General features: G+C 37.7%; 7 protein-coding genes across 9 annotated transcripts; 3 read left to right on the top strand and 4 right to left on the bottom strand.

Moving 5' to 3' along the window:
* Positions 1-1,111: 1,111 nt before the first annotated feature.
* On the bottom strand, positions 1,112-8,816 carry LOC105274012 (ubiquitin specific protease 47). Its single transcript, XM_011316801.1, has 4 exons — positions 8,727-8,816; positions 8,003-8,080; positions 2,664-6,886; positions 1,112-2,348 (listed from the first exon to the last, which is right to left on the bottom strand). The coding sequence occupies exons 3-4, from the start codon at positions 6,872-6,874 to the stop codon at positions 2,159-2,161; spliced, it is 4,401 nt and encodes a 1,466-aa protein (XP_011315103.1). The 5' UTR covers positions 6,875-6,886; positions 8,003-8,080; positions 8,727-8,816; the 3' UTR covers positions 1,112-2,158.
* A 110-nt stretch (positions 8,817-8,926) lies between these two features.
* LOC105274011 (Ran GTPase activating protein) lies at positions 8,927-11,397 on the top strand. Its single transcript, XM_011316800.1, has 4 exons — positions 8,927-9,249; positions 9,478-10,721; positions 10,824-11,051; positions 11,136-11,397. The coding sequence occupies exons 1-4, from the start codon at positions 9,141-9,143 to the stop codon at positions 11,352-11,354; spliced, it is 1,800 nt and encodes a 599-aa protein (XP_011315102.1). The 5' UTR covers positions 8,927-9,140; the 3' UTR covers positions 11,355-11,397.
* Positions 11,398-11,541: 144 nt separating this feature from the next.
* On the bottom strand, positions 11,542-14,993 carry LOC105274010 (abhydrolase domain-containing protein 16A). Its single transcript, XM_011316799.1, has 8 exons — positions 14,799-14,993; positions 14,651-14,704; positions 13,960-14,270; positions 13,211-13,634; positions 12,576-12,868; positions 12,263-12,498; positions 11,999-12,150; positions 11,542-11,932 (listed from the first exon to the last, which is right to left on the bottom strand). Exons 1-8 carry the CDS (start codon positions 14,868-14,870, stop codon positions 11,825-11,827), a joined length of 1,650 nt encoding a protein of 549 aa, XP_011315101.1. The 5' UTR covers positions 14,871-14,993; the 3' UTR covers positions 11,542-11,824.
* A 137-nt stretch (positions 14,994-15,130) lies between these two features.
* Positions 15,131-17,565, top strand: LOC105274008 (putative RNA polymerase II subunit B1 CTD phosphatase RPAP2). 2 transcript variants are annotated; one of them, XM_011316796.1, is made up of 4 exons: positions 15,131-15,229; positions 15,300-15,544; positions 15,717-15,831; positions 15,981-17,565. In XM_011316796.1, the coding sequence occupies exons 2-4, from the start codon at positions 15,471-15,473 to the stop codon at positions 17,538-17,540; spliced, it is 1,749 nt and encodes a 582-aa protein (XP_011315098.1). In that variant the 5' UTR covers positions 15,131-15,229; positions 15,300-15,470; the 3' UTR covers positions 17,541-17,565. The 2 variants fall into 2 exon arrangements, with proteins under 2 accessions (XP_011315098.1, XP_011315097.1); XM_011316795.1 differs by having other exon boundaries at positions 15,131-15,544.
* A 250-nt stretch (positions 17,566-17,815) lies between these two features.
* Positions 17,816-20,531, bottom strand: NELF-B (negative elongation factor B). The gene is made up of 3 exons (XM_011316797.1): positions 19,239-20,531; positions 18,817-19,086; positions 17,816-18,568 (listed from the first exon to the last, which is right to left on the bottom strand). Exons 1-3 carry the CDS (start codon positions 20,142-20,144, stop codon positions 17,831-17,833), a joined length of 1,914 nt encoding a protein of 637 aa, XP_011315099.1. The 5' UTR covers positions 20,145-20,531; the 3' UTR covers positions 17,816-17,830.
* A 437-nt stretch (positions 20,532-20,968) lies between these two features.
* Positions 20,969-21,930, top strand: LOC105274007 (vacuolar protein sorting-associated protein 37B-like). 2 transcript variants are annotated; one of them, XM_011316793.1, is made up of 3 exons: positions 20,969-21,064; positions 21,138-21,319; positions 21,397-21,930. In XM_011316793.1, the coding sequence occupies exons 1-3, from the start codon at positions 20,978-20,980 to the stop codon at positions 21,401-21,403; spliced, it is 276 nt and encodes a 91-aa protein (XP_011315095.1). In that variant the 5' UTR covers positions 20,969-20,977; the 3' UTR covers positions 21,404-21,930. The 2 variants fall into 2 exon arrangements, with proteins under 2 accessions (XP_011315095.1, XP_011315096.1); XM_011316794.1 differs by lacking the exon at positions 21,138-21,319.
* A 116-nt stretch (positions 21,931-22,046) lies between these two features.
* LOC105274184 (superoxide dismutase 1 copper chaperone-like) lies at positions 22,047-23,096 on the bottom strand. Its single transcript, XM_011317095.1, has 4 exons — positions 22,780-23,096; positions 22,485-22,693; positions 22,277-22,419; positions 22,047-22,069 (listed from the first exon to the last, which is right to left on the bottom strand). Exons 1-4 carry the CDS (start codon positions 22,834-22,836, stop codon positions 22,047-22,049), a joined length of 432 nt encoding a protein of 143 aa, XP_011315397.1. The 5' UTR covers positions 22,837-23,096.
* Between the last annotated feature and the right edge of the window lie 6 nt (positions 23,097-23,102).

The following is a 23,102-nucleotide window of genomic DNA, read 5'->3' as shown; positions in this document are numbered from 1 at the left end:
AGAGTGAATATTATTTATGAAAAATCTGTGGTGATGAGCGATGAGAGCCATGTCTGGAGGAATGCAACTCATTTGGGATAAAATTAGGTTGATCTCTGGTGGATCGTTTATTTTTTGAATTCGTTTTTTTTTTCAATCTTGGTTCTGCCTCTCAATAGGTTTGTTTAAAAATAGAGGAGTTTGTTTTAATTGAAATTTTAGAATATTTGAAAAATCACGCAATTTTTATGGTTTTAATATCAATTCATTTTAATGGATAATTTCAATGAGAAACTTGTGAGGAAAATATTTTCACTTTGTAGTAACTTTTAGTCCAAGAGGCAAGAATCTAATTTTTTTTATTATTGAGTTGTATCACTTCAGATAGCAGTGAGGAATGTGCATTAGTGGAGAAATTTTATAAGAATAATTTAAAGTGAAAGAGAGGTTTTCTGATCAGAGATTTTTTTCAATCTTTTATTTATGCTGATGATAATGCCCGCGAGAAGGAATCAAGTTTGATCTTCAATTGGGAATTGAAATCATTCTTGCTATTAGTTTTCCTGAATTTTTTCCCCAGCTAATCAGAAACTCTCTCTGTTACTTTACTGTAGTACAGAGAACGAATGATTAAATTTGACAGAATGTCAATTTTTAATTTTCTTTTTTTTTTACTGCGTCTTGTGTTTATGCATAAGTGTGTGTGTAAATAATTAGCTTTCTTCATGTAAAATGTGATTACGACTGCTCTTCAATGTGAGACCGGTGCAAGTAGTTTTTCCAAGTGAGATGTACTAAATTAATCATTAAAAAAAAAATTATATCGTGTAGATGACTAGCTGGACAAACAAAATCTGTAGAGACTTATCGTACCATCGTACTCGCTCACAGGTATTCAAACTAATTCATTTTTATATTATAAACAATGTGCCAGAATAAGAAAAATCGATTGTACCTTGTCGCGATAACTATTACTAGACTATTGTTTTTTCTGTCCTGCAGAACAAAGTGTAGATCACGATGAAAAATGTATGCACTGCTCATTATCGAGCAGGGAGAAATAGAGTTGCAGTAAATTTCACGTAATGAAAAAAAAAAACAAATAGAACAAGAAGCAAAAAACAACTGTAAATAATAAAAGAAAAAATTTTCACAGTGTATTTAATTTTTTGTCATTTTCCATTCTCTCAAAAATTTTCACAATGATGAATTGCTGCATAATCTATCGAACATTCTTAAAAAATCGATTGAAATGACCTTCAATTATCTGCTTCCATATGAAAAAATTCGGCACTTTTAACACGCTCAACAAATATTCAATAAATAAATCGCTGAGTGCCTCATAATACGGAAAGTAACAATAAAAATTGGCAAAACAAAATCAAATTAATCAGACAGAAAATAACAAGATGGTTAATTACATCTGATAACTTTCTGCCATTCATTACTCTACAGTTAATGAAAAACATACCAAAGACTAAAAAGTCCAATGAAGCTTTGTATATTTTCTTTTTTCAGCTTTTTTCCTTTCTTTAATCATGAATAATTAATTATAAATATAATTTCTTTCATAACTACAGCGTATGATACAGATAGAAGGTATAGTTGATCGTCGATTAAATTTGAGGAGGAAACTGCTTTCATCCGAAATCCCTATTTTTCCTTTAATTTTAGTCATTAAAAAATAATCATTTAACCTCGGCTATTATTCTCCCAATTTTCTCCACAGAGTCTAATTATTCCAATTACCTACGAAAATACCTTTCAATATTATTTTGTAAATATCACGGTATTTCTTTTAATCTTTTCATTTTTTATTCCGTAAGCTCGATTTAGTGAATATGCACGTTAATTGCGAGGGTAAATGCTCGAGGAAAAGGAAAAAGAGGGATTCCATTTCGTAATTACAGGTATGATTGATATTTCGAGTAGTAATAATGACGAAAGAAAAAAAAAACTAAACATGATGAAGAGAGGAGAGTGCGGATTCTCTCCTCCCATTTCTTACATGAAGAATAAAAAAAATTGGCTGGCGAGTCACGTACCAATCATATTTTTTTCTTTTATCATTAGAAGAGAAAAAAAAATAAATAAAAATAAAAATTGTTCAGCACTGTGTGATCTGCAGAATCTGGTGGATCTGCGAGATTGGATCAATACTGACAGTCTCACAGGTGGATCATTTATCGTCGAGATATATTTTAAGGGCTTTTTCGCGTCTCGGGCTCTCGGCGTCTTTGTAACCTCTGGGGCCTTTTGGACGAGACGTTAATCTGAAACGCGCTGATGACTTTGATCTCCTTTTTTCGAAGTCACAATCCCCCGTGGACTCCCCATGAAAATTCGATGACCACCGATCATCACGATCTCTGTTGAGGGAAAATTGAAAATTTAATACGAATATTGTGGATGTATTCACACGTCCATTCTTTGGGCCAATTTTTAGCTAATATATCGATACGGAGGAAAGATAGCGATATTTTTGTAGATACATTTTTTACAGATCAAAACGAGAGTTACAAAAAAGGTGTCTACGAAAATATTTCTATCCTCGTTCAATTCCATTAAAATTGGCCGCTGGATTTTATATTTCAAAAGAATCTAAATCTTTTGTACTGAAATATCATTACAATATGCATTTCGACAATTGAATATTCATGATTGCAGGAAAAATGATATAATACCTGTAAAGAATACAAGAACCATCCTCAAGTGTTCCAAGTTGCAAGGGCGGATTAGCAGGTGTCCAATACAACCGCGTCTCATACAAATTACACGGCCACTTTCCCTTGGTAAGCTGTAAATTCTCCAACCTTATCATCGATAATGCCATAATTTTTTTCGCCAACTCCTCATAACTCTTCTCATCAAGTACAATTTCTTGAAAGGATCCCAAAAATTGGTCATTCATCGAAACCCTCGCCACCATCACCAAAATCTGATTAGTACTAGTAACATTTCCCCCTTCCCACCACTCCTGAATAAACAGCTGAGGCTGTGACATGAATCCAACGTCTCTTATTTTCTGTTCATTCAGTAGAACTTTGGATGGATTCTGAAGGTCCTTTTTCCTAAGTCTGCACTGTTCAAAATCAATGGACTGACCGTGTTTTCGTTGCAATTCAGCCAACAGCTGTTTTTTCACAGCACCCACCGTAGCATCTTTCGATATAGTGGCTTCAAACAAAGCCTCACAAGATTTACTAGAATTTTCCAGGTCCAAAACGAATACTTTAACCCTAAATTCATGAGACCTCAGAGCTCTGCCCAATTTTATACTAATTTTCTCCTCGTCATCCCAAATTCTCAATGAACTCGTGGGTCTCATATAATCAACATCAGTAGTATCGAGTGCTTGTCTCAGAACTTTGAAACTCTCCATTGGTACACCAACGAATGGCTCTAGGTGTTTTCTAAAAGTGCAGAACTTCATCCTCTTGTCCACAATTACCCTCAGATGTTTCTGATTATTTTTATCATAAGGTGTAGCCTTGAAAATATAACCCATCTCCTCCTCGTGATCCATGTCCCAATCGGTCTTTTCATTTATAGACTTGCTGTGGCGATACCACTCATCATCGACAGTCACAAGTCCAATTTCATCGTCTTCTGAGGCATTTCCAACGAGTGTTCTATCGCTATCACTGAGGCTACTGTCTTCACTATTACTCTGCTCCTGCCACTCCTCATTATCACAGGCAGAAGCCTCAGGGCACGAGTTGCTCGCTTGATCTCGAGATTCCTCTTTCTGCTGACTTGCCTCACCCACTTCACTCTTCTTCTTCTGATTATCTATTTTCTCAGCTTCTTTCAGCTCCTTTTGCTCCTTCAACTCTTTAAGCTCCCTCTGTCTACTCTCTAACGATTGAATTCCCAATTCCTCCAACACTTCTTCGCTCGTGTCAGGTAATTCAACATCAAGGCAAATTAATGTTTCAAATTTATCGATAAACTCCGCCAAATTGTTATCCGTTTTATCCATAACAAATACTCGTACTCCAGTGAGAAATCCTTCATTTACCAATTGATTACCATTATTCATAATAACCCGGACACCTGATGGATATTTTTGAAGAACTACCACCATTTTATCTGGATTTATATTCAAAATTTCACCCACTTGCTCTTTGTACTGCTTAACTGTTTGCGCGCGATATCCCCTGACGTAAATTGGCCCATCGATAATTTTTTCCTCAACGCAGTCAATGTGGAAGACTCGGGTACCAAGACCCCCTGGCTCATACTGCTCAAATTGTTCCTCCTTCTTACGAATTTCTAATAGCATATCTAAACTATACTCTTGAAGAATAATACCCAGTGGCTCCTGTTCCTGATCATCAAACGTTGAATCAATCGTTGCTGACAGAACGTCGTACGTCGCAAGACGACACTGCTCCAAATCCACGACATTTTCCAAGTCCAAGGCTTTCCAAGCCTTCTCCGTCAACTCTGCCAACGTTTCATCAGGAACGGAAAATAATTTTCTCGATTTCATAGTATTCTCAACAGGATGACGTACGTAAATCTTTATCCTGTACATCTGTGCTGGTCTGTCATAAGGTTTTCTCTCCTCCTCATGCTCCTTCATTTTAACTAATAAATCCTGTATGTGGTTAGGAAAATTGTCGACCTCCATTGGTAAACAATTACGTTGAGAATCGATCTGTCGGTACATAAGCATGTAGGCATTGGTGCTACTGCTGTAAGCACCACTGTAGTAACCCCTAGTCGGTCCTCCTCCATAAGTTTTTTGAATATCCTCGTCAGTAATTGGAGTGACATTCTGATCGTTGAAGCACAGCCACTCGTTGGTTCTGAAGTCCTTGATGTAGGCGTAATAATGACCGCCACTGGCACTACCACTGTGAATCATTATTGAGAATAATTCGTAGACATAAGGGCCACTAGCTGATTGATGACGAGTGTCCTCCTGACTGTGCTCTGTGGTCGATGTTGATGGCCCATTGCTCATGTCGATTCCCTCATCATCGTGCTGCTGCCATGCCTCTGTTGAATCATCCTGCTCGTGATTATTTAAATGCTCACTACTGGGTTCGCTGGTAATTCCATTCTCATTTATTCCATTTGAATTCAGAGGACACTCGTCCAATCCCCCGCTGTCAGTGGTCGACCCATCGTCGCCTTTAACCCCGACACCAGCATCCTCCTCAGCAGTTGGAGATTCTTGATTGTCAGAGGGAACGAAAGAATTCAAATTGAGAACATCTGGAAAGCTAACTCTGTCATTCAATTTAATTCTGTGAAAAGTGTTGTTGTCGAAATCGAAACGCTTGAGGTGTAATGTCAATAAGTAGGGAAATTTACTGAACTTGAGACCCTTGTGTGCATCGCACTTCTTGTTACACGTCTCGCAGAAATACTGATTAGTTCCATCGAGTGTTTCAGGTTGCACAAATGCCCTCAAGGCCTCCTCCACACTATTATAAGCTACATTACTCCCGAAAGGTTTGACTGGCAAGGGAATATCAAGAAATGTATCCTCTCGTGACTTCTCTGTCCTGCACTCCAGACACTTTACGTAATCTATCATTTTACCCTCGTAGAGTCTATTGATGAGATCTGCCTGTTGAGTATTTTGGAATTTTTGCTCCAAAGCATCAAACATCACTCGACACAACTCTTGAATATCATGCTGCTGCCAGGCTTCTGTTGAATCCCATCCAAAACTCTTTGTTAAGGATGTCGTCTCAACGGCTGTTTTTGTCGACGTTTGCAGGTTGAGAAATAGTTTCTGTAGTTGATAAGGAATACTATTGCTAGCTTTGTCCTTTTCAGTTCCATCGACAAACTCCCAATTGTAAAGAGCATTCCGAAACTCTGGGGTCATGTAGAGAGCTTGGAGAAGACTGTTCAAATAGCAAGTCATTGCTTGATTCACCAGACCAACGTATACCATCTCTGATTTAGCCTCAGCCTGAAAGTCCTGAGCCTCAACTCTTGCTTCATCACCCATCTTCATTTTAGCCAGAATTGAAACGAATTTTGGTGACGCGGGGGATGATTCTTCCTGGTGATTGAACAAATCATTCATTATTATTGCGGGAAGAACGGGTTTCGATTCGGAGAGATTAAGCATCAACTCGAGTGATAGAATTTGATTTGGTCGATTGAATTCAAAATCTATTTTTCCCAACGTTTTCCGAAGACTTTCGACATTACTGAATAACTGTGTGGTCGCTAATACGTTCTCCGTGTAGTCTCCAAATAGATCAGTTGAGTAGTGCAGCCTTATTGTGGATTCTGTGGGACGGGAAGCGCCGACGAAGATGATGTTATTGTAGAGCTCTTCAAGTACAGTCGAAGAAGAGACTAAGAAACTTCTGGCATTGAGGGGAGAAGAGTCAGAAGGTACTACATCCATCAGATAAAATTCCTTAGGATGTTTCAGTGGTGATTCTATTCTAGTGGACTCGATTTGGGTCTTGTGTGAAGTATCTTTTTCGATTTTGTGTGTGTCTCCGTTGACGATTTCAGGATATTGATTGACACCGATGTTGGCGGCGTAGAAGCCTTGGAGTGGGGCTTGAGAGGGCTCCAAATCGAGATTTGGAATCGGTTTATTCTCAAATTTTAAAGGGTACTCCTTGTCTTTGTACATCAGGACGAGATTGAAGGAGTCAGGAGAGGAGTAGTCTTTGTAGAGGTACGATATTGCATTGTAGAGTTGACTTGCTGTGGCTTTTTGACCGAACAAAACTGATTTTTCATTCGTGGTGTCGTCTAGAGGCCCCAGCACTCTGGCGTGGATGTTTGCGAGGCCTGATACTACTACTACCGTTTTACGATTAACTGCTGGAGGCGTTAAATCAGTGTGCCTGGCGAACGGGCCCATCAATTCGTCAAAGAATAAACAATCTTTTGCCACCACCACCATTTTCGTTTTTATCTGGAAAATAATAGTGAATTTAAAAATTACACAAACAGCTTGCAATCACGAGTAATGAGGAATAATTAATGAGGGGAATCGAATGCAATTCTCGACATTCTCAATAACTACTTGCACTTTAAGACTACAAGTGATATTCTTGAACCAGCGGTTTTTGGAGAACGAATGAATGACTAATGAAGTAGATTATACCAGAGATTGCTTTGCAAACTGGAAATCTACGACAGGACTGATAACTAATTGCCAATTTGAAAATGGATAAATGGAGAGTGTACCAAAGACTTGAAAAAATCATTCTTTTCATCGAGAAAATGGACAAAGACTTCTTTGTTGTTGAGTGACAACATTTCTGAATAGTTGTGGATGTTATCTAGTTGTTAGATTATTTCACATTGAACGCGTTAAATACATATCGTAAAACATTAGTTTTTAATTTGGCAAATCATTAATGAGCCCACTCTACAATCATCTATCTTGTATCATAAATTTATCTGCAGTCACTCCATAGAAATTACTCGTGACTCATCCAGTTTTTCTCCCCCAAATGAATGATTAAAATTTTCTACAGCCAATGATATCTCACAATGAATAATTGATAGCGGAAATTGCGAGAATAATTCTCACTGGTGCCTGACAAAAGCATGAAAGTCGCGAATTTCTCCAAAACTACTTGTCTCAATTCAATCTAAATTTACGGAATGAAGCGCGATAATCTCTAGAATATCCGTCTAGAGAAGAGAAAAAAAGGGAGGGATCATTATCGTCAATTGGCAAAATGGGAATTTTGGCACTGGGCCATGAGAAAGGTGGAATACTTCTAGTTCTTGATATATGCGACAAAGCAGGAAGCCGTCATGACTGCGGGTATCTTGAAGACATGAGCTAAAACGCGACACGGCACTACACAGTGTAGAAATCTCTCTCACAGCAGTTGAATTTATATTTAGACAATCTAAACCAAGACTTGGAAAATGGCTCTTCACACTTTGAGTCCCCTGCTCCTAAACTCCCACAGCCTTATTAATACGTTTCTCCGAAACTCAACAATTACGCAAACATCACAATCGATAGATTAATGATTTATTTATTTAAAAATAATATATTGTCAATGCTTACGGTAATCTAGGGCTTCTCGATCGTTTCCAACGTTGGTCAGAATTTGGTCCGATCAGTAGAATTGGAATACATGAGCGGCTGTAATGTAGGAGAAATTGTTTTTATAAATAGAACTGTCTTGATTCGAACGTTTTATTTCTATCCATTATAATTATTTGTGTTCTATTCCTCCCGCGTTGTTGTTTAGGATGAGATAACGATTACTGACTCACTAAATTATCACAATACCGGTTATAACTAAACAGAATAAACCCTCTGCTCCCAAAAAATTCCTGTTCATTTCCCAATAGCATAGCTAACGTAAAAATCCTAAGAATTAACACAGCACAAATGCAACAGTAGAAACATTCAAAAAGACTCAAAAATATGACATCAAAAGGTACTCCTGGCAAGCCTCAAAAAAATGATGGACAATCGTTGTTTACAACTATTTAAAAAAATTCAAATGCATGATAATTAAATGAAAAATACTGTCCACATCATCTAATAGGTGGAGTAATAATTAATTTCATAACAAAACGTATAAAAACATATTAAATGGTCGATGAAATGTTAAAACCCCGAAATATGCGTCTCAGGGTACCTCAGTTCAGCCCACCAGTATCACCATTACATAAACCGCAGAAATAAAGCCGTCTATCAACTCAATAATCACGTGTTACCCAATTAAAAGAATTTTTTCCCCATCAATGCAGTGATCAGTGTTTTTTGTTATTTAGCTTACCAAAAAAAATCGCTGACACATGTGTAACAAAATCACTTCTGTCGCTCTACGCCATGTTTTCGTCAAACCAGGTGTGTGCATCTAGTTTTATTTTTACAGTCGTACCAATTTACTCGTTTGTTTATTGGTTGAATTGACCGACACGAAGTTGCCCCGATTAAACGTTAAGTTCAGACAGTTGGTACGGTAGATTTGAAAAAAATTCCAACCAAAACGTTTGTCCATGTTACAGCTGCAGATTTCCCGCTTCGAAAGCGTTATCCAGCGTGCAAACGTAACGTATACAAAAGCCAGGATAATTCGAGGGATTTTCTGTAGTTTTTCGGTGTAAATTTGAAAGTTTCGAGCTGAATTTTTGATAGATTCATTGATTTTTGTGCTGTGAGAACATTACGGTTGAAGTGCACTTGCAGAATGCCGTTCGATTTCAAGGAGATAACCGAGCAGCTGAATGAGGCTAGTACTGGAAGTGCTGGTGTTTCTTTCTCTGGAAAATCGTTGAAACTCAATTCTGAAGATGACGGTGAGTAAATAATCTGTCAATATGCTTTATGTTTTCTGGAGTTTATGTTTTATGGAACAGAAAGGCTTGGAATAAAATATATCAAAAGTCACATACGCATGGGGATGGATTTTTCATGAATAGAATAGAAAAGCTGCACATATTATTTTATCAAATTAAAAATATGCAAAAGTGTAATATATTCTGAGAGGGGTTACACCTGATTTAATGACAAATTGTATTTTTTAGCAAAGGACGTGTGCGAGGAGATCAAGAAATGTGAGAAGATGAGCTACCTTGATTTAGAAGGTAATACCCTGGGTCCAGACGCTGCCAGGGCTATATCAAAAGCCTTGGAAACTCATGGATCTCACTTGCAACGAGCCCTGTGGAAGGACATGTTCACAGGTAGAATGAAAAATGAGATTCCCAAGGCACTGGAGTATCTTGGAGATGGATTGAATAGTGCTGGTGCACGATTGGTAGAGCTCGACCTAAGTGACAATGCATTTGGGCCCATTGGAGTCCAGGGTCTTGCTGCGTTTCTGAGATCAAGCACATGCTACACTCTTCGGGAACTACGTCTCAACAACAATGGTCTGGGTATCACTGGTGGTAAGATGTTGGCAAAGGCATTGTTGGATTGTCATGCAAACAGTTCTAAGGAAGGTCAACCCTTGGCATTGAGAGTTTTCATCGCTGGACGGAATAGACTGGAGAACGAAGGAGCTACAGCTCTTGCTGGTGTGTTTGAAAAGCTAGGGAGTTTGGAGGAGGTTGTGATGCCACAGAATGGAATTTATCACTCTGGGGTCTCAGCACTGGCCAGTGGACTATCCAATAATCCTGGATTAAGGGTTTTGAATCTCAATGATAATACTGTGGGCCCGAGGGGTGCTCAAGCTCTTGCTGATGTTCTCCACAACTTCAAGGCCCTCGAGTGTTTAAATCTCGGGGACTGTTTATTGAAGACTAAAGGTGCCTTGGTAATTGCTGATGCCCTTGGCATCAAAGGAAATCATCTTTCACTTACAGAACTCAATCTCACGTTCAATGAGATTCGAACAAGGGCTGCGGAAGCCTTGGCTCGTTCCGTTGCGGATAAAACTCAACTTGATAGTTTTCTGCTGGATGGAAATGCTCTTGGAGAGAGTGGAAGAACTACTCTGAGGAATTACCTCGAGAAATCGGAAAGAATTAAATCGTTGGGGCCTTTTGATGATGATGCAACTGATGAAAGTGAGAACGAGGAGAGTGGCGGTGAAGAGGAGGAAGAGAGAGAAGGTGAAGGAAGTGATCAGGATGATCAGGATGATCAGGATGATCAGGGTGATGAAGTGTATATCGAGAAAGAGCAGACAGTTCAGACACCTATTCAGGAGAAGAGCGTGAAGAAACCTATAAGTGTCAAGGAGTTTATGAAATCGTCGAGTGGAGAAAATTTGTTGTTGATCGAGGGGGATAAGGTCATGGGATTTTTGGAATATGCTAAGGTATTTATATTTTGATCTATTAGTTTTTGAATAAATAGAATTCAATGATTAAATGGTCAGAGATATCATCAATAATTAATTTTATATTATTCATTGATGTAGGAACGCTGTCAAGGCAAAAATTCTCGGGAATCTGAGAAATACGTGAACGAACTCTTGTGTATTGTAATGAAAGTCTCTTCACACTGTGGAAGTGGTTACGGCGATGTCAGAGTAGAAGCTGAACGTCTGACAGATCTCTTGTACTCTGAATTGTTTCAATATGCCTCAGAAAATGATCAAATGTCGAAATTAAACAATAATTTATTGGTCGACTTGGGGCTTATAAAAGTGAGTAATCAGATTGATAACTAAAAATAATGGAAATCAGATTGATTTTTCATTTGGAACTCAAAAATATTTCATTTTTTACAGAGCGAGGACAAGAGTGTTGGGAACATAAATTGGAACCTCGAGGGTTGCTTCAAAGCTCTGGAAAAAGTTGTTCAGAAAGATTATTTTCCATCTTTAACGAAAGATGCGCTCAAATTATTCATCGAAAAGCCCATAAAAACGGGACGAAAATTCGTAGATCCATTCCAGGAAGTGAAAACCTCTCTGAAGACAATCCTGAATAGACTTCCAAGTACGTAACGTATCAATCGGCGCAATATCTAACAAACAAGTTGTGGATATACCAGAAATCTACAGAGATGTAATTGTTACAGAGATATGTATTTATTAATTAATCGCGTCAACTGGAGAAATATTGATACGCAGGTGTGCTGAAACTAATTCAATACTTTCTCACTTACTCTGTCAAAAAAATATTGAAACACTATTCGTAATTTTCTGTTTTTAATATTTTAATATAAAAACGTTTGCATCCACATTATTTGGGTTATTCTTTCTCTGAGTCTCAAAATAATCGAAAGAAAGAAGAAAAACATTAAAGGCGAATTTTGATCTTGATCCATGGATCGTGGGTGTAATTCATATTCTGGAAGTTTTTAAATGCCTCATTATCACACTTGCAGCATCCACATACGCATTCAAAGTGCACAATTTTTTTGAAGATCATTTCCTTCTGCATAATGACATTTTTCAAAATCATGAATCTTTCATTACGTCGTTTTTAAATGAAGTGTTTTTGGATCCCATCCTGGGTGGAATAATTCAACCACTAAAGGTGCACAATGCTGAGAGGCTTGATCCTCCATATATTTATTTGCCTGCAATAATATTAGGATTTATTACTGTCGTCAGGAGGACAAAATCACAAAAATTAAATAACTCACGAGATAAATAACAAGTTGCTGCCTAGTCAATGTATCACAGTCTTGTCCCAAATTTGATGGATATTTAATTTCCCCCTTATTCTTTTCAATATCTTCCCTAATAACTTCTACACAGAGGCTCTCATTAATCGAACTACCAGTCCCGAATAAATCTGTAATCAAAAAAGATTAATCAAATTGCTTTCTTCGAAATAATCTGCACATTATCTATATTCATTTCATAAACTCATAAATAATCTAAAAATCAAGTGTTAAAATATTTACTCTGTGTCCTAGCAACAAGTGACCTCGTGGTATTTCCACTGGTATCATGAGTAGGATTCGCCAAATATTGTGTGAGAACATCGAGACTTCCACGATTTTCAACAAACAAATGTGGGTAACGATGGAGTAATAATTTAGTTAACAACGTATTTGCACGATTGTGAGTGAGATTACTCGTGGGAGTGCACATTATCTCGTCATCTGTGCGTCTCACCAATAAAACACGACGGTTATACCTGAATTCAACAGAAAAAGAGAGCAGTTAATAATTTCCATTACATTCAAATTCAATACTTCATTCAAGTATTCGTACCGTTTCAATTGCTCAGCGACATTGAGATTCAAATACTCCCTGATAACGTTTCGTACAATACTGTCAATAGTCGCAGGCATTCTCGACGTTGCGAGAGGCAGAACGTCATCGAAAGTGGCATCGAGAACTAAACCATGGATTTCAGGGTAATTCATAGCTGCCCACGTGGCGGTGAATCCTCCAATGCTCCATCCGTATAAAATAATTCGATCCTCAGGAAACAATAATTTCTCCTTCGCAAATCTCATCACAGCATCGATAGCATCTATTTCAGATGGAGGATATGGGGATCCCTGTAAATTCGATGGTAAATTACATTACAGAATTTACACATTATTTATACATTATTTACGCATCCTAAGATTGAGGTAAGAGCTCAAGTCTTTCCTTTTCTTTTCTGTCTTTCTGTTAGTCCGTAATATTTTGAAAGGAAAATTTCAAATCATTATATTATAATATAACTTTTCAAACATTTTTTCAATAAGAAAATTCAGAGAAAATTGAAAGGACTATGGGACGATCTTAAGGCGCGATTTTTGTGGTATAATTGAAATTCTGGGTTGAAGAAGCCATTGAAAAATATCCTGATAAATCAAATTACTCGGTTAAATAAATTTGATGAATTTTTTACTGACCGTACTCCCTCCAAATCCTGGATGATTCCACCCCAACACTGAATACCCTTTATTGAGAGGTGTTGCCATAATGCCGGTCTCGTAAAATCCACAATTTCCCTCGCACGTAATAACAAGAATATTTCCATTTCCCATTCTATTCCGTCTATCAACGAACATAGCATCAATCTCGAGATTATCAAAAGTAAGAATTTTAGATCTCTGCCCTCCCAAATCAATTAAATCCGTTCTCCCTTGGATCATCGCTGATTTCAGAGCCATATTAATTAGTGTCATACTTCCAGGGTACATGAGTTTGAGTGCAATTGTATGGGCAACTACGTAAGAGATTATTTTGCAAGGCCCAGCTAGTATCAAATCTTTACCGCCTCTTCTCGCTAATCTGCTCGAAGTTGTCACGATTATTCTTTTCTTGCCATCAGGACTGAAACGAGAAAATGGATATTACAATTGCGATTTAATGACAAATATTTCCGAGACAGTTCATGGAGAAAACGAAATGGAAGTCAGTGATTTATTAAGAATTTATGGTAGAGTGGTTTAAAAAATGGTTTTAATCCAATTCTCAAAAAACTCGATCAATCATGAACTCTTCAGTTTTTCATTAGATTATGACCGAATGCTCGATACTATTTTACGTCATACGGTTCAGAGGTGGAATTTAAATGACGAAATAAATAAAACTTCTTGCATCGTGTGACATAAACTGAACTATTCCACACGTGCATGAGGCCTTAAAGATCACTTACCGATCTATCGAACTAACTTTAAAATCAGTTGGCCAAGCCCAGAACTCAAAATCGTACTTCAAGAGATCCTGCTTGGACTCGTAATTGTAAAACGTTTTGGCTTTATTCAAAGTCTTGATGAACTTCGCATAAGTAGGATTATTAGCTCGTGCATAGCCTCTCACTGCCAGCGATGCAATCAGAATAAAACCGGCACCAGCTACGAATTTCGTTAGAGAATGGGCATTTTCCGTCAGCGAATAGCTCCGACGATACATAAACGTTGCAATTAAAGGCATCGCATATAGGCTGATTGACCATATTGCTGCGAACTGTAAAAAAAATCCTATTTACTCCGAATTTATGAATTCCCAACAATTTCTCCTCAAATAAAAATAAAACATCAGAAGGATCTGAGTAAAATTATTCCTGAGATATTAAATATCGAATAATTGATTACATCAATTAAATCCAAAAACATTTAATTGACTAAATTCATCAAATAAATTTAGAGTCAGAAAAAAAATTGTATAATTGCATAAGATTTGTATTTAATTGCTCGAAATTGGCAGAAAATTTGATATTGTACGTTCTGTTATCAATTAGAAGGAACGAAATTCGTTTCGAACACGAAGACGAAAAACAATTTGTATGGAGAGTAAATATTGTTACACAATTAATCGAATGAATAAACAAATGACTCTGTACTCACGGATGTAATAACGTGATCGCCCCATCTCTCAAAACTATTTGGCTCGTAAGATTTCTGCAAGTCAACATAGAATTTCAATCAATATTAATCAGTAACCTCATACTCACTATTTCTTCTAGCATCAACACGAGTACATCAAATGGTTTACCCATGTTGTCTCTTGTATTTTGTACAATTTCGGACTGAAAGCGCACTCCCATACTGTTCTGATCAGTGACATATCTCCCCTAACCGAATAAAATCATGTATCAATCTAATTACTGTGATGTTTAGTACTTTGTTCTTCTTAAAAAAAAAAGATGTTAATTATTGATGAGAAAATTTACACCGCGCAATCCCAGTCTGGTCTGTGGACTGTCGTGCCCTCTTTGGCATATGAGAAACTTTTCAAAGCCAACTGTTGTATTTCAATGAAAAAACAAGAAGACAGTGAGACAGTTTGTTTTGTACACCTGTAGATGTTGAAGATATGTTAATTAATGCGATGTGGATTTGATGTTATACAGTTCCAAGTTCAAGGAGTCATTCATTCTGTCATTGTGCTGGATAATTCCTTCTGATTTCGTTTTATTCATTCCGGTAATTGCAGCGAGGGGGATTTAATTTAATTAATTAGTGGAAGTGATTAATGTTCTCAGTGAATTTTTAGGCCAGACGTATTGGGTATTTTTGGAGTAATTCCGAGTCGTTCATCATTTGTTGATACACAGCTGTGTGTCAATGGAATTCTAACCTCATCTGCATTATTTAGTTTCTCCTGTAACTAAATAGTCGATTGATTATTAAATACTAATTAATGCCTGATTGATTGATCATTGTTATGACAATTATGAGTGATGCTGCGGCTAAGGCGAAATTACGGAGTGCCAGGATTAAAGCTGCCAAAGCTGCCAAGTAAGATTTTTTCTATGATCTGTAAGAATTAGTTTAGAAAAAACATTTATTAGGTATTCTGTGAAATTAAATTGAAATCGCAGTGTAAAAAGTTCTTTGCGAAAGAGACTTTTTCTTACTGCTCCAGTAGTAAATCGTTTTTTCATAAATAATAGTATAATGGTTTTTGCAGAAAACTTCCAACTGCTATTCTCCTTCAGAGAAAAGTGGAATGTGATGCAAAAGCTCTGAAAATTGTGGAACGTTTGATAGAAACACAGGTCGAAGAGGAATGGCTACTCCAAAACGTAAGTTGCAATTTCATCTTTATTTTGTCATTTTTTATGGAAATCTTTCTTGACGGTTGTACTTGAATCCCAGAGTATTTGTTTAAATTCAATTACTAGCTTTTTTGTTTTATTATCGTTTGATTATCAAATTATTGTCGGCTTCACAGCTTGGACAGATAAATCGTTCTCACTTAGAGGACGTGATCGAGGAGAGAGCTATTCTGAAGCTTTGTGGTTATCCTCTGTGTGACAATCCCCTGACGAAAATAGTTAACAAACAGTACAAAATATCAACTCTCAGAAATAAAGTTTACGATGTCCAACAAACGAAGAATTTCTGCAGCTTCTGGTGTTACTCAGCAACTGAATATCTTCTAGAACAAATGTTGACAAGTCCTCTCTGGTTAAGAGCTGAAGAAGAAATTCCTTCATTTATTCTCTTTGATAAACCGAAAGCGACAGTAAAAAATCCACCGGGTGTTGAAGTCAATATCGTTGGACTCGATCTTCCACCTGATCGAGATTGTCCCTCAGGGAGGGAAGAAAAAATTCCCAAAATATCAGATGAAAGAAATTCAGAAATCTCTGAGGAAGTCCGAAACGAGGAAACTTGCGATGAAATAACCGAGAGATCATCAGAAGATTCTAATAAATTATTAGAGAAAAATCGACCGCCTTTTGAGTTCTCCAATCAATCATCAGGAATAACTGGGCATCAATCAAACATTTTAAAAACAGAAACGACTGCTTCAAAGTCCGAATTAGAACTAAAAAATTCACTTACGAACTCAGAGATAACCGATTCATTAATTGATTCGGAGAAAAAAAATCTAGAAAAATCTTTAGAGGCTGAAAAATCCTTGCCTGAAAGACCTAAAAAATCTGAATTCACAAAAAATGCAGATAAAATAAAAAAACTGAAAAAGCGACCATCAGTGTCTTTTGCATCCATCACATCTCGAGTGGAGCAGAGCATCACAGAATGGATAACAAAACACACAATCGACCTCCTCCACGGGGACGAATCAACCAAGCAAAAACTACTAGAAACCTTAACCCAGCAAGACAGATACGGCGAGCTGTGCAAAAAGCTGAATACTCTCCAACTGGAGGAATCAAAAGAGGATCGAGTCTCAGCGATTCAGTCCTCATTCCTCCAACCAGCGCCTCATTTTTCAGTCCTAAAAGAGGAGGCTGAGACGTTAGAGGTCAAAGTACGAGCATTTTACCATGGCAGTACAGTAATCGAACCTCCACCTCCAAAAGAAACAACGGATGAAGAAGAAGAAGAACCGAAAGTTGTTCCACTGACATCAGCCCACGCCCCCATCGCTTTAAGACGCAGGATTTTCCTCGATAAATTGAATAAAGTCCTCCCCGATCTACTGAGGGCCTTATCAGGTCCAGGTCAGTATCAACACGCTTATACTCCAGACAAATTAGCAAAGGTGAAGGCGTTAGTCAGTACTTTTAAACTCTCAGCTACGAATATTGTGTTTAAAACAGCGGAATGGACACTAGTTGCTTTTTTAATAATTAAAATACTGAGTATCATGGATGTTAGTGTAAAAAATCTGTTGTCCTCGAAGCAAGCCACGATGTACACGTCAATGATCCTTATGTCTTATCAATTAGATTCTCATTATTTGGATAGATTAGTTGCCTCATTAACATTGAAGGATTCAACTGATAATGATAAGGAAAATGGACATTTATCCGATTTCTGATGATTTTTACATGAATAAATTTATTCCAACTATACAATTACATAATTTCCCACTCCTTTCATTATTTCATTTTTTCATTTTTTTACTAATTTAGAAAAGCTCATCATATTTAGGCGAGTGATGTCAGACATTTTAATTGGCTGGCTGGCGATATTTTCTTGCAATAACAAAGAGAGTTGTTTTCAAAAGTAGAGACGATGATTATTGACTGTGAAGAAGAAAGACAATGAATTCAAACGGTATAAATACATTGTTCATATTGTTCAGTCAGTTTGGATAAAGTTCTGAATTTAGAGTGGTCTCATGGGGCTTGAGACACTGGGAGGTGTGGTGATACCAGAAATTGGTGAAACACCAGGGGTGAGTGGAGATGTTGGTCCATCTAGACTCATCCTACTGCCTTGTGACGATGGTGGAAGATTCTCAGTGGATCTACTTCCAATTTTCTCACGAAGTGCCTCGTAGAGACTGTGCACTGCCTCATTGTGCTGACTCGTTGGTTGCAGTGCCTTCATCAGCGAGTGGAGACGTGCTGGTGGTAATTTGGGGTAGATATACCACAGAAGTTTTAGTAAATGTCGAGTGACGTTATCCCTGCCAAGACCAGCGAGGAAGAATTCGTCGAAGATGACTGTGCAGAATGATTCGTTAGAGAATTCATCTGCCATGTTGAGGATTAAAAGAGACACCAGAGTGTGAAGAAATGGATCCTCAAAGGCACGTTGGGCTTGACAATTGGGTAGAGTTGCTAGAACTCTCATCAGACCTCGAGCATCACCACGTGATTTTCCTGAACCTAAACTGCTACCACTGACTGTTGAGACACCAGCAGCACTCGCACCTCCAGCCACTATTCCTCCACCCACGTGGAGGGCGTAGTACATGGAGAGGACTGCTGCTACGCCTGATAATTGCGCATAGGCTTGGCAGGCATCTGGGGGAGGACCTGAATGCTCAATTATTGCTATTGCACTTTCTCGCTCATCTGGGGGGAGTTTGCAGTTGAGTTGTCGGATTTGATCGTCCACCTGGAGAAATCAAAGTCATTTATAAATATTGGTGTGAATAATAATTATTCATAAGTCCTTTCAATACTCTGACATCATCTACGAGGTAAATGTGCAATTAGAACATTTAATTTTGAAGACAAGTCACTTTACTTCTTCGAGTCATAAATCAGTCCCGAGGGAAATTCCCAAAAAGGTAAAAATTCACTAGTTCGAGATTCATACTGAAACAGATGAGATTTATTCATGCAATTTAATTAGGATCGTACCATCAGTGACATCAGTGCTGGAAGGAATTTAGTCACCACTTGACTGTCCAGTTTTGGCTCTTTGAAGTCCTGCGAATCAATCATTTGCCATGCTGACAGTCCTAGTGCCAGCATTCTCAGGAGGAGAACTAACACAGCATTCTCTCTGGGTAATGATTCCCCATTTATCAGGTGCAATGCTATTTTTATTGCGCTACTTGCAAGGAAATTCACTGCGTAAGGATCACACAGGGTCATACTCAAGTCACCAAGAACTTGTTCTTGTCCTCTCTGTAATGATGAATTCACATGATATGTAAGTTACACTTATAAATTACGATAGAAAACTAATGGCGAAGCGTACAAGGGATTCTAAAAGAAATAATTAAATGAAAATTTAAAAAACTCAGTGGAAATTTCCTGTGTAATTAATCAATTCACACCTTTATGCTATCGAGAAAGCCCTGGAGTTCCCGAGACCTCTTGATATCCACATTCTTCTCTCGTATACAAGCATCAAGACACCACGTGAATTTGTGACAAGGATCAACAGAAATAATGTCCTGGACTTCGAGATCATGTAACGCCATGAGTAATTCAGCCCTCAGAGTGCAGTAATGAATATTCTTCGTCCTGAGAAAAAGAGTTCTCAAAAATTGCAGCACCATATCGTACAGCTTAACACTGTGTCCAATCATATGTGCCAATTTCTGGACGACTTCCCCCTGTCTCCTGACCTTGGGTGAAGGAGAAAAAAACAGACTATTCAGATTCAAATGATCAAAGAGAATCTGTTCCTTCTCTATAATATATTTACTAAACAAGGGAGAAACTTCATCTCCAAATAAACTCTGATTGTCCTTCCAGATTTGTCTTTTGACTTCAGTATCTGCAGAATTGTAGAGTTCCTTCTCCCTCACAAGGACTCTCAGGTACTTGTCATCGATATGAGGGGTATTTCTGAGAATGCACATGACAACAGGACGAAGTGCAGGAACTCGGACAGCAGCAAAGCTCTTCGACAGCATATCCTTCAATCTTTTGTCTCCGCTGCTCTTTTCAGTGGTTCTCTCTGCTCCAATTTCATTTATTCTCTTCACAAGTTTCTCTCGAAGTTCCTCGAGGACTGACTGATGAAAATCTAGTCTGCGAACCCCGTGGAGGTCCAACAGGGGCAACATTGGCCGTAGTGAAGGTAATAATACTCCATTTTCAAGCTGAAACTCTTCAATTGCTTTGAGAGGATCTGTACAGCTGGTTAGGGCGTCTCTGAGAAACACTGGACCTGGGATCCCCAAGTCCTCGAGACCATCACCTGTGGTTCCACCATTATTTCGAGTTACACTCATTTCTTTTGGATGGAATTCACCTCCGAATCAATTCTTCAACAATTTGTTGATGTTAATTAAAGGTTAGCCCATAGCATTAAGGACAAGTCAAGGTTTCAATTGATTCAAATAGATATTCACACGTTTCGGTGTCGTATGAGTTCCTGAAGATGTTCGACTTATTGTTGTAATCCTCAGGTGTCCATAAACGATTGAAATTACGTCTCGTGTTTATATTTCAATCAAATTGCACTTTTCGAAAACTTGTTGACGCCGAAACTAGAGATGCGCGAATCGATTAATCGAAATGGGTGTACTCCCTCTGAATGAATCGATGTTTTTCATTCGATAATGAAAAACACCCCCATTGTGTGTGGCGCCCTTCCTCTCTGTATGATGGAAGGAGGTATTGCCAAGCTTTGATGTCGCCGACACCAAAACAGGGGACAAGTACCTTCAGACGTCGTACGTAGCGCTGTATAACGCCTTCTCCTCATGCGCGTTTCGTCCCCACCATTCAGTGATTTCTGGCGTTTACATTTGAATGCCAGTCGAGTCGTTTGATTTTTTTTTCTCTCCAATTGACATGAAAAAAAAAAGACTATTGACTATTATTTCATAAATCAAGTAATTAAAGTGACACTCTTTCCACGCCACCCAAGAGGTAGAGTCCTTGACGCGTTTTTTTTTAAGTGGTATCCCCTGTAGGCCTAATCCACTAAGTTAATAGATGGGAAATTGTTATGATTTGAAAACCTGGAATCAAAAAAGAACCATGCCATTTATTAATAATAAATAATAATGAATTAATAATAAATTCATCAATTTCTACGGATATTCTGGCTGCATTGTCGATGTTGAATCATCTCAGCAACACTGATTTGGGAGAAATATTGAACGATGATGGAAGATTCGAGGAAGTTGTCAATGACATAAAACAGGTGAATTATTTAATCGATGACAATAAATGGATAATAAGGCGGTTGTCTCATTATTTTCTGGTCTTATTATTAGATATGCAACTTACCAACTTTTCGTGAGGTTTCCAAGTTTAAAGAATTGGAATCTGAAAAGGAAGTTCTGAACGCTGGAAATCGTTCTCTGGCCGAAGTCAATCTAGAAAAGCGACCCCAACTCGAGGAGAATAAAAAAGCATTACATGAACTGTCTGAAAGAAAGGCTGTAAACAATCGGAAGTAATTATTTAAGCAATTATATAAACAATTATCAAATGATAATTGTGATTTTTATTTGTATTCTCCTTCGTGTCCAGAAAATAGCTGAGAAATTCTTATCGGGAGATACAGAAGTCGATGAATTCCTGGAACTATTCTTGACCCGAAGAAAGATAATGCATTTACGAAAGATGAAGGTAGACAAAATGCGAGAGGAAACCGAAATCGTCAACAGGGGGTTATCCAGCAGTGAACACCTTTCGCCGCCCAAGTTTTCTTAAAGCTATTTCCATAATGTGGATCAAAATAATTCCCACGATATCCCTCATCTCAGACAACAAGACAAAAGACTACATCGTAGGCTTCACGGACCTCGGAAATTGCAACGATTTTTCCACAGAGATGATGGAGTGGAGAATAGCCCAGTCTGGTGCAATATCATACACTGGTGACCTGTCGAATCCACCAGAAAAGGGAAAGAAGCCGTCTAATCTACTCTTCGGAAACCAGAAATCAAAAACAATTCGAGGCAGAACTAATTCTGACGACAGTGGTTCTGTTAACGAATGATTTATTCTCATTCGATCGAATTTTGCTAGTTATTCGCATACCTTTTTGGATTATTATTATTTTTTTTACGTCACGCACACTGATAAATTATAAATTACGAATTCAATCAATCTGATCGAACACAATAAACATTTATTTATGGGTTTATATTGAATTTTTATTTGAGTTATAGATACCTTCAGCCCTCCTCATAAGTAAAAACTGAAATATAAAAATATTTCATCAGGAATATTATGGAATGATATGACTTTTACATGACCTGCATACAGAAATAAAATTATAGTAGTTTTCAAAAAGTGCACTATTCACTCTGGGTCGAATTTAGAGATTATTACCACACACTGAAAAGACACACAAAACATTGGCTTTTAAAATTGTATTTAATCGATAAATACTACGAGTATTTACCTGGATATATGAAAGTATTTTTGAATGAACCTTTTTGTTTAGACTCATCTCGCTCATCCCACAGGGTCGTCCCATCGCAGGCACAAATTCTTTTCGTATTTTCGAAGACTCCTGATGATCTCGTGATAATTCCACACGCTAGTCTGTAGAATAAATTATTAAAAGTGTTGAGTAAAAGCAATACGAAAGAAATCATTCATAAACTCACTTCTGGCCACTATTTCCATCAAACTTTGATGTTGAACTATTACCCTTGTCCAGAACACCGGTCGCCTCTGTATTAGCCTCAACCATTTTCTCTTCACTCTCTAATATTTCCTTTCTTTTTCTCAATTTAGTCAATAGTACATAGACTTGTCCTTGAAACCCATGATTGTCTAATTCTTTCCTAACGACTTCTGCGGTCTGTGATATAGTCTGAAAGACATTGGTCATCTCAAAAGCCTGATTTTTTTCTGATAACGTCTCAGCAGCTCACTTCGCAGATTTTGAAATTTCCTTACCCAATTGCTCAGCTTTTCTACCCAGCTCCGTTTTTCCTGCCGCGTCGATGATTCCATGTACCTTCTCCTTCAATCCCTCCAGCTTCCCTTTTAATAACTCTGAGCTTTTCGATGCCTCAGATTCCACTAACTGGAATTTTTGACGAGCTGATTTCAAAGCCTCCGACTGCTGATTATTTGTGTTTCAACGAATTAACAGTTATTAAAAATATCTTCACAAATTTGTCAGTGATGTTTATTTGATTTACTTCAATAATAATTTAATGTCGTACTTACTGTTTTGGACGGAGATATAAAATTCGACGTAAATTTAAGGCCCGGAT

Source organism: Fopius arisanus, unplaced genomic scaffold (genome assembly GCF_000806365.1).
Source record: "Fopius arisanus strain USDA-PBARC FA_bdor unplaced genomic scaffold, ASM80636v1 scaffold00009, whole genome shotgun sequence".
NCBI lineage: Eukaryota > Metazoa > Arthropoda > Insecta > Hymenoptera > Braconidae > Fopius > Fopius arisanus.
The sequence above is the reverse complement of the archived record's forward strand: the minus strand, read 5'-3'. Positions and strand labels throughout refer to the sequence as shown.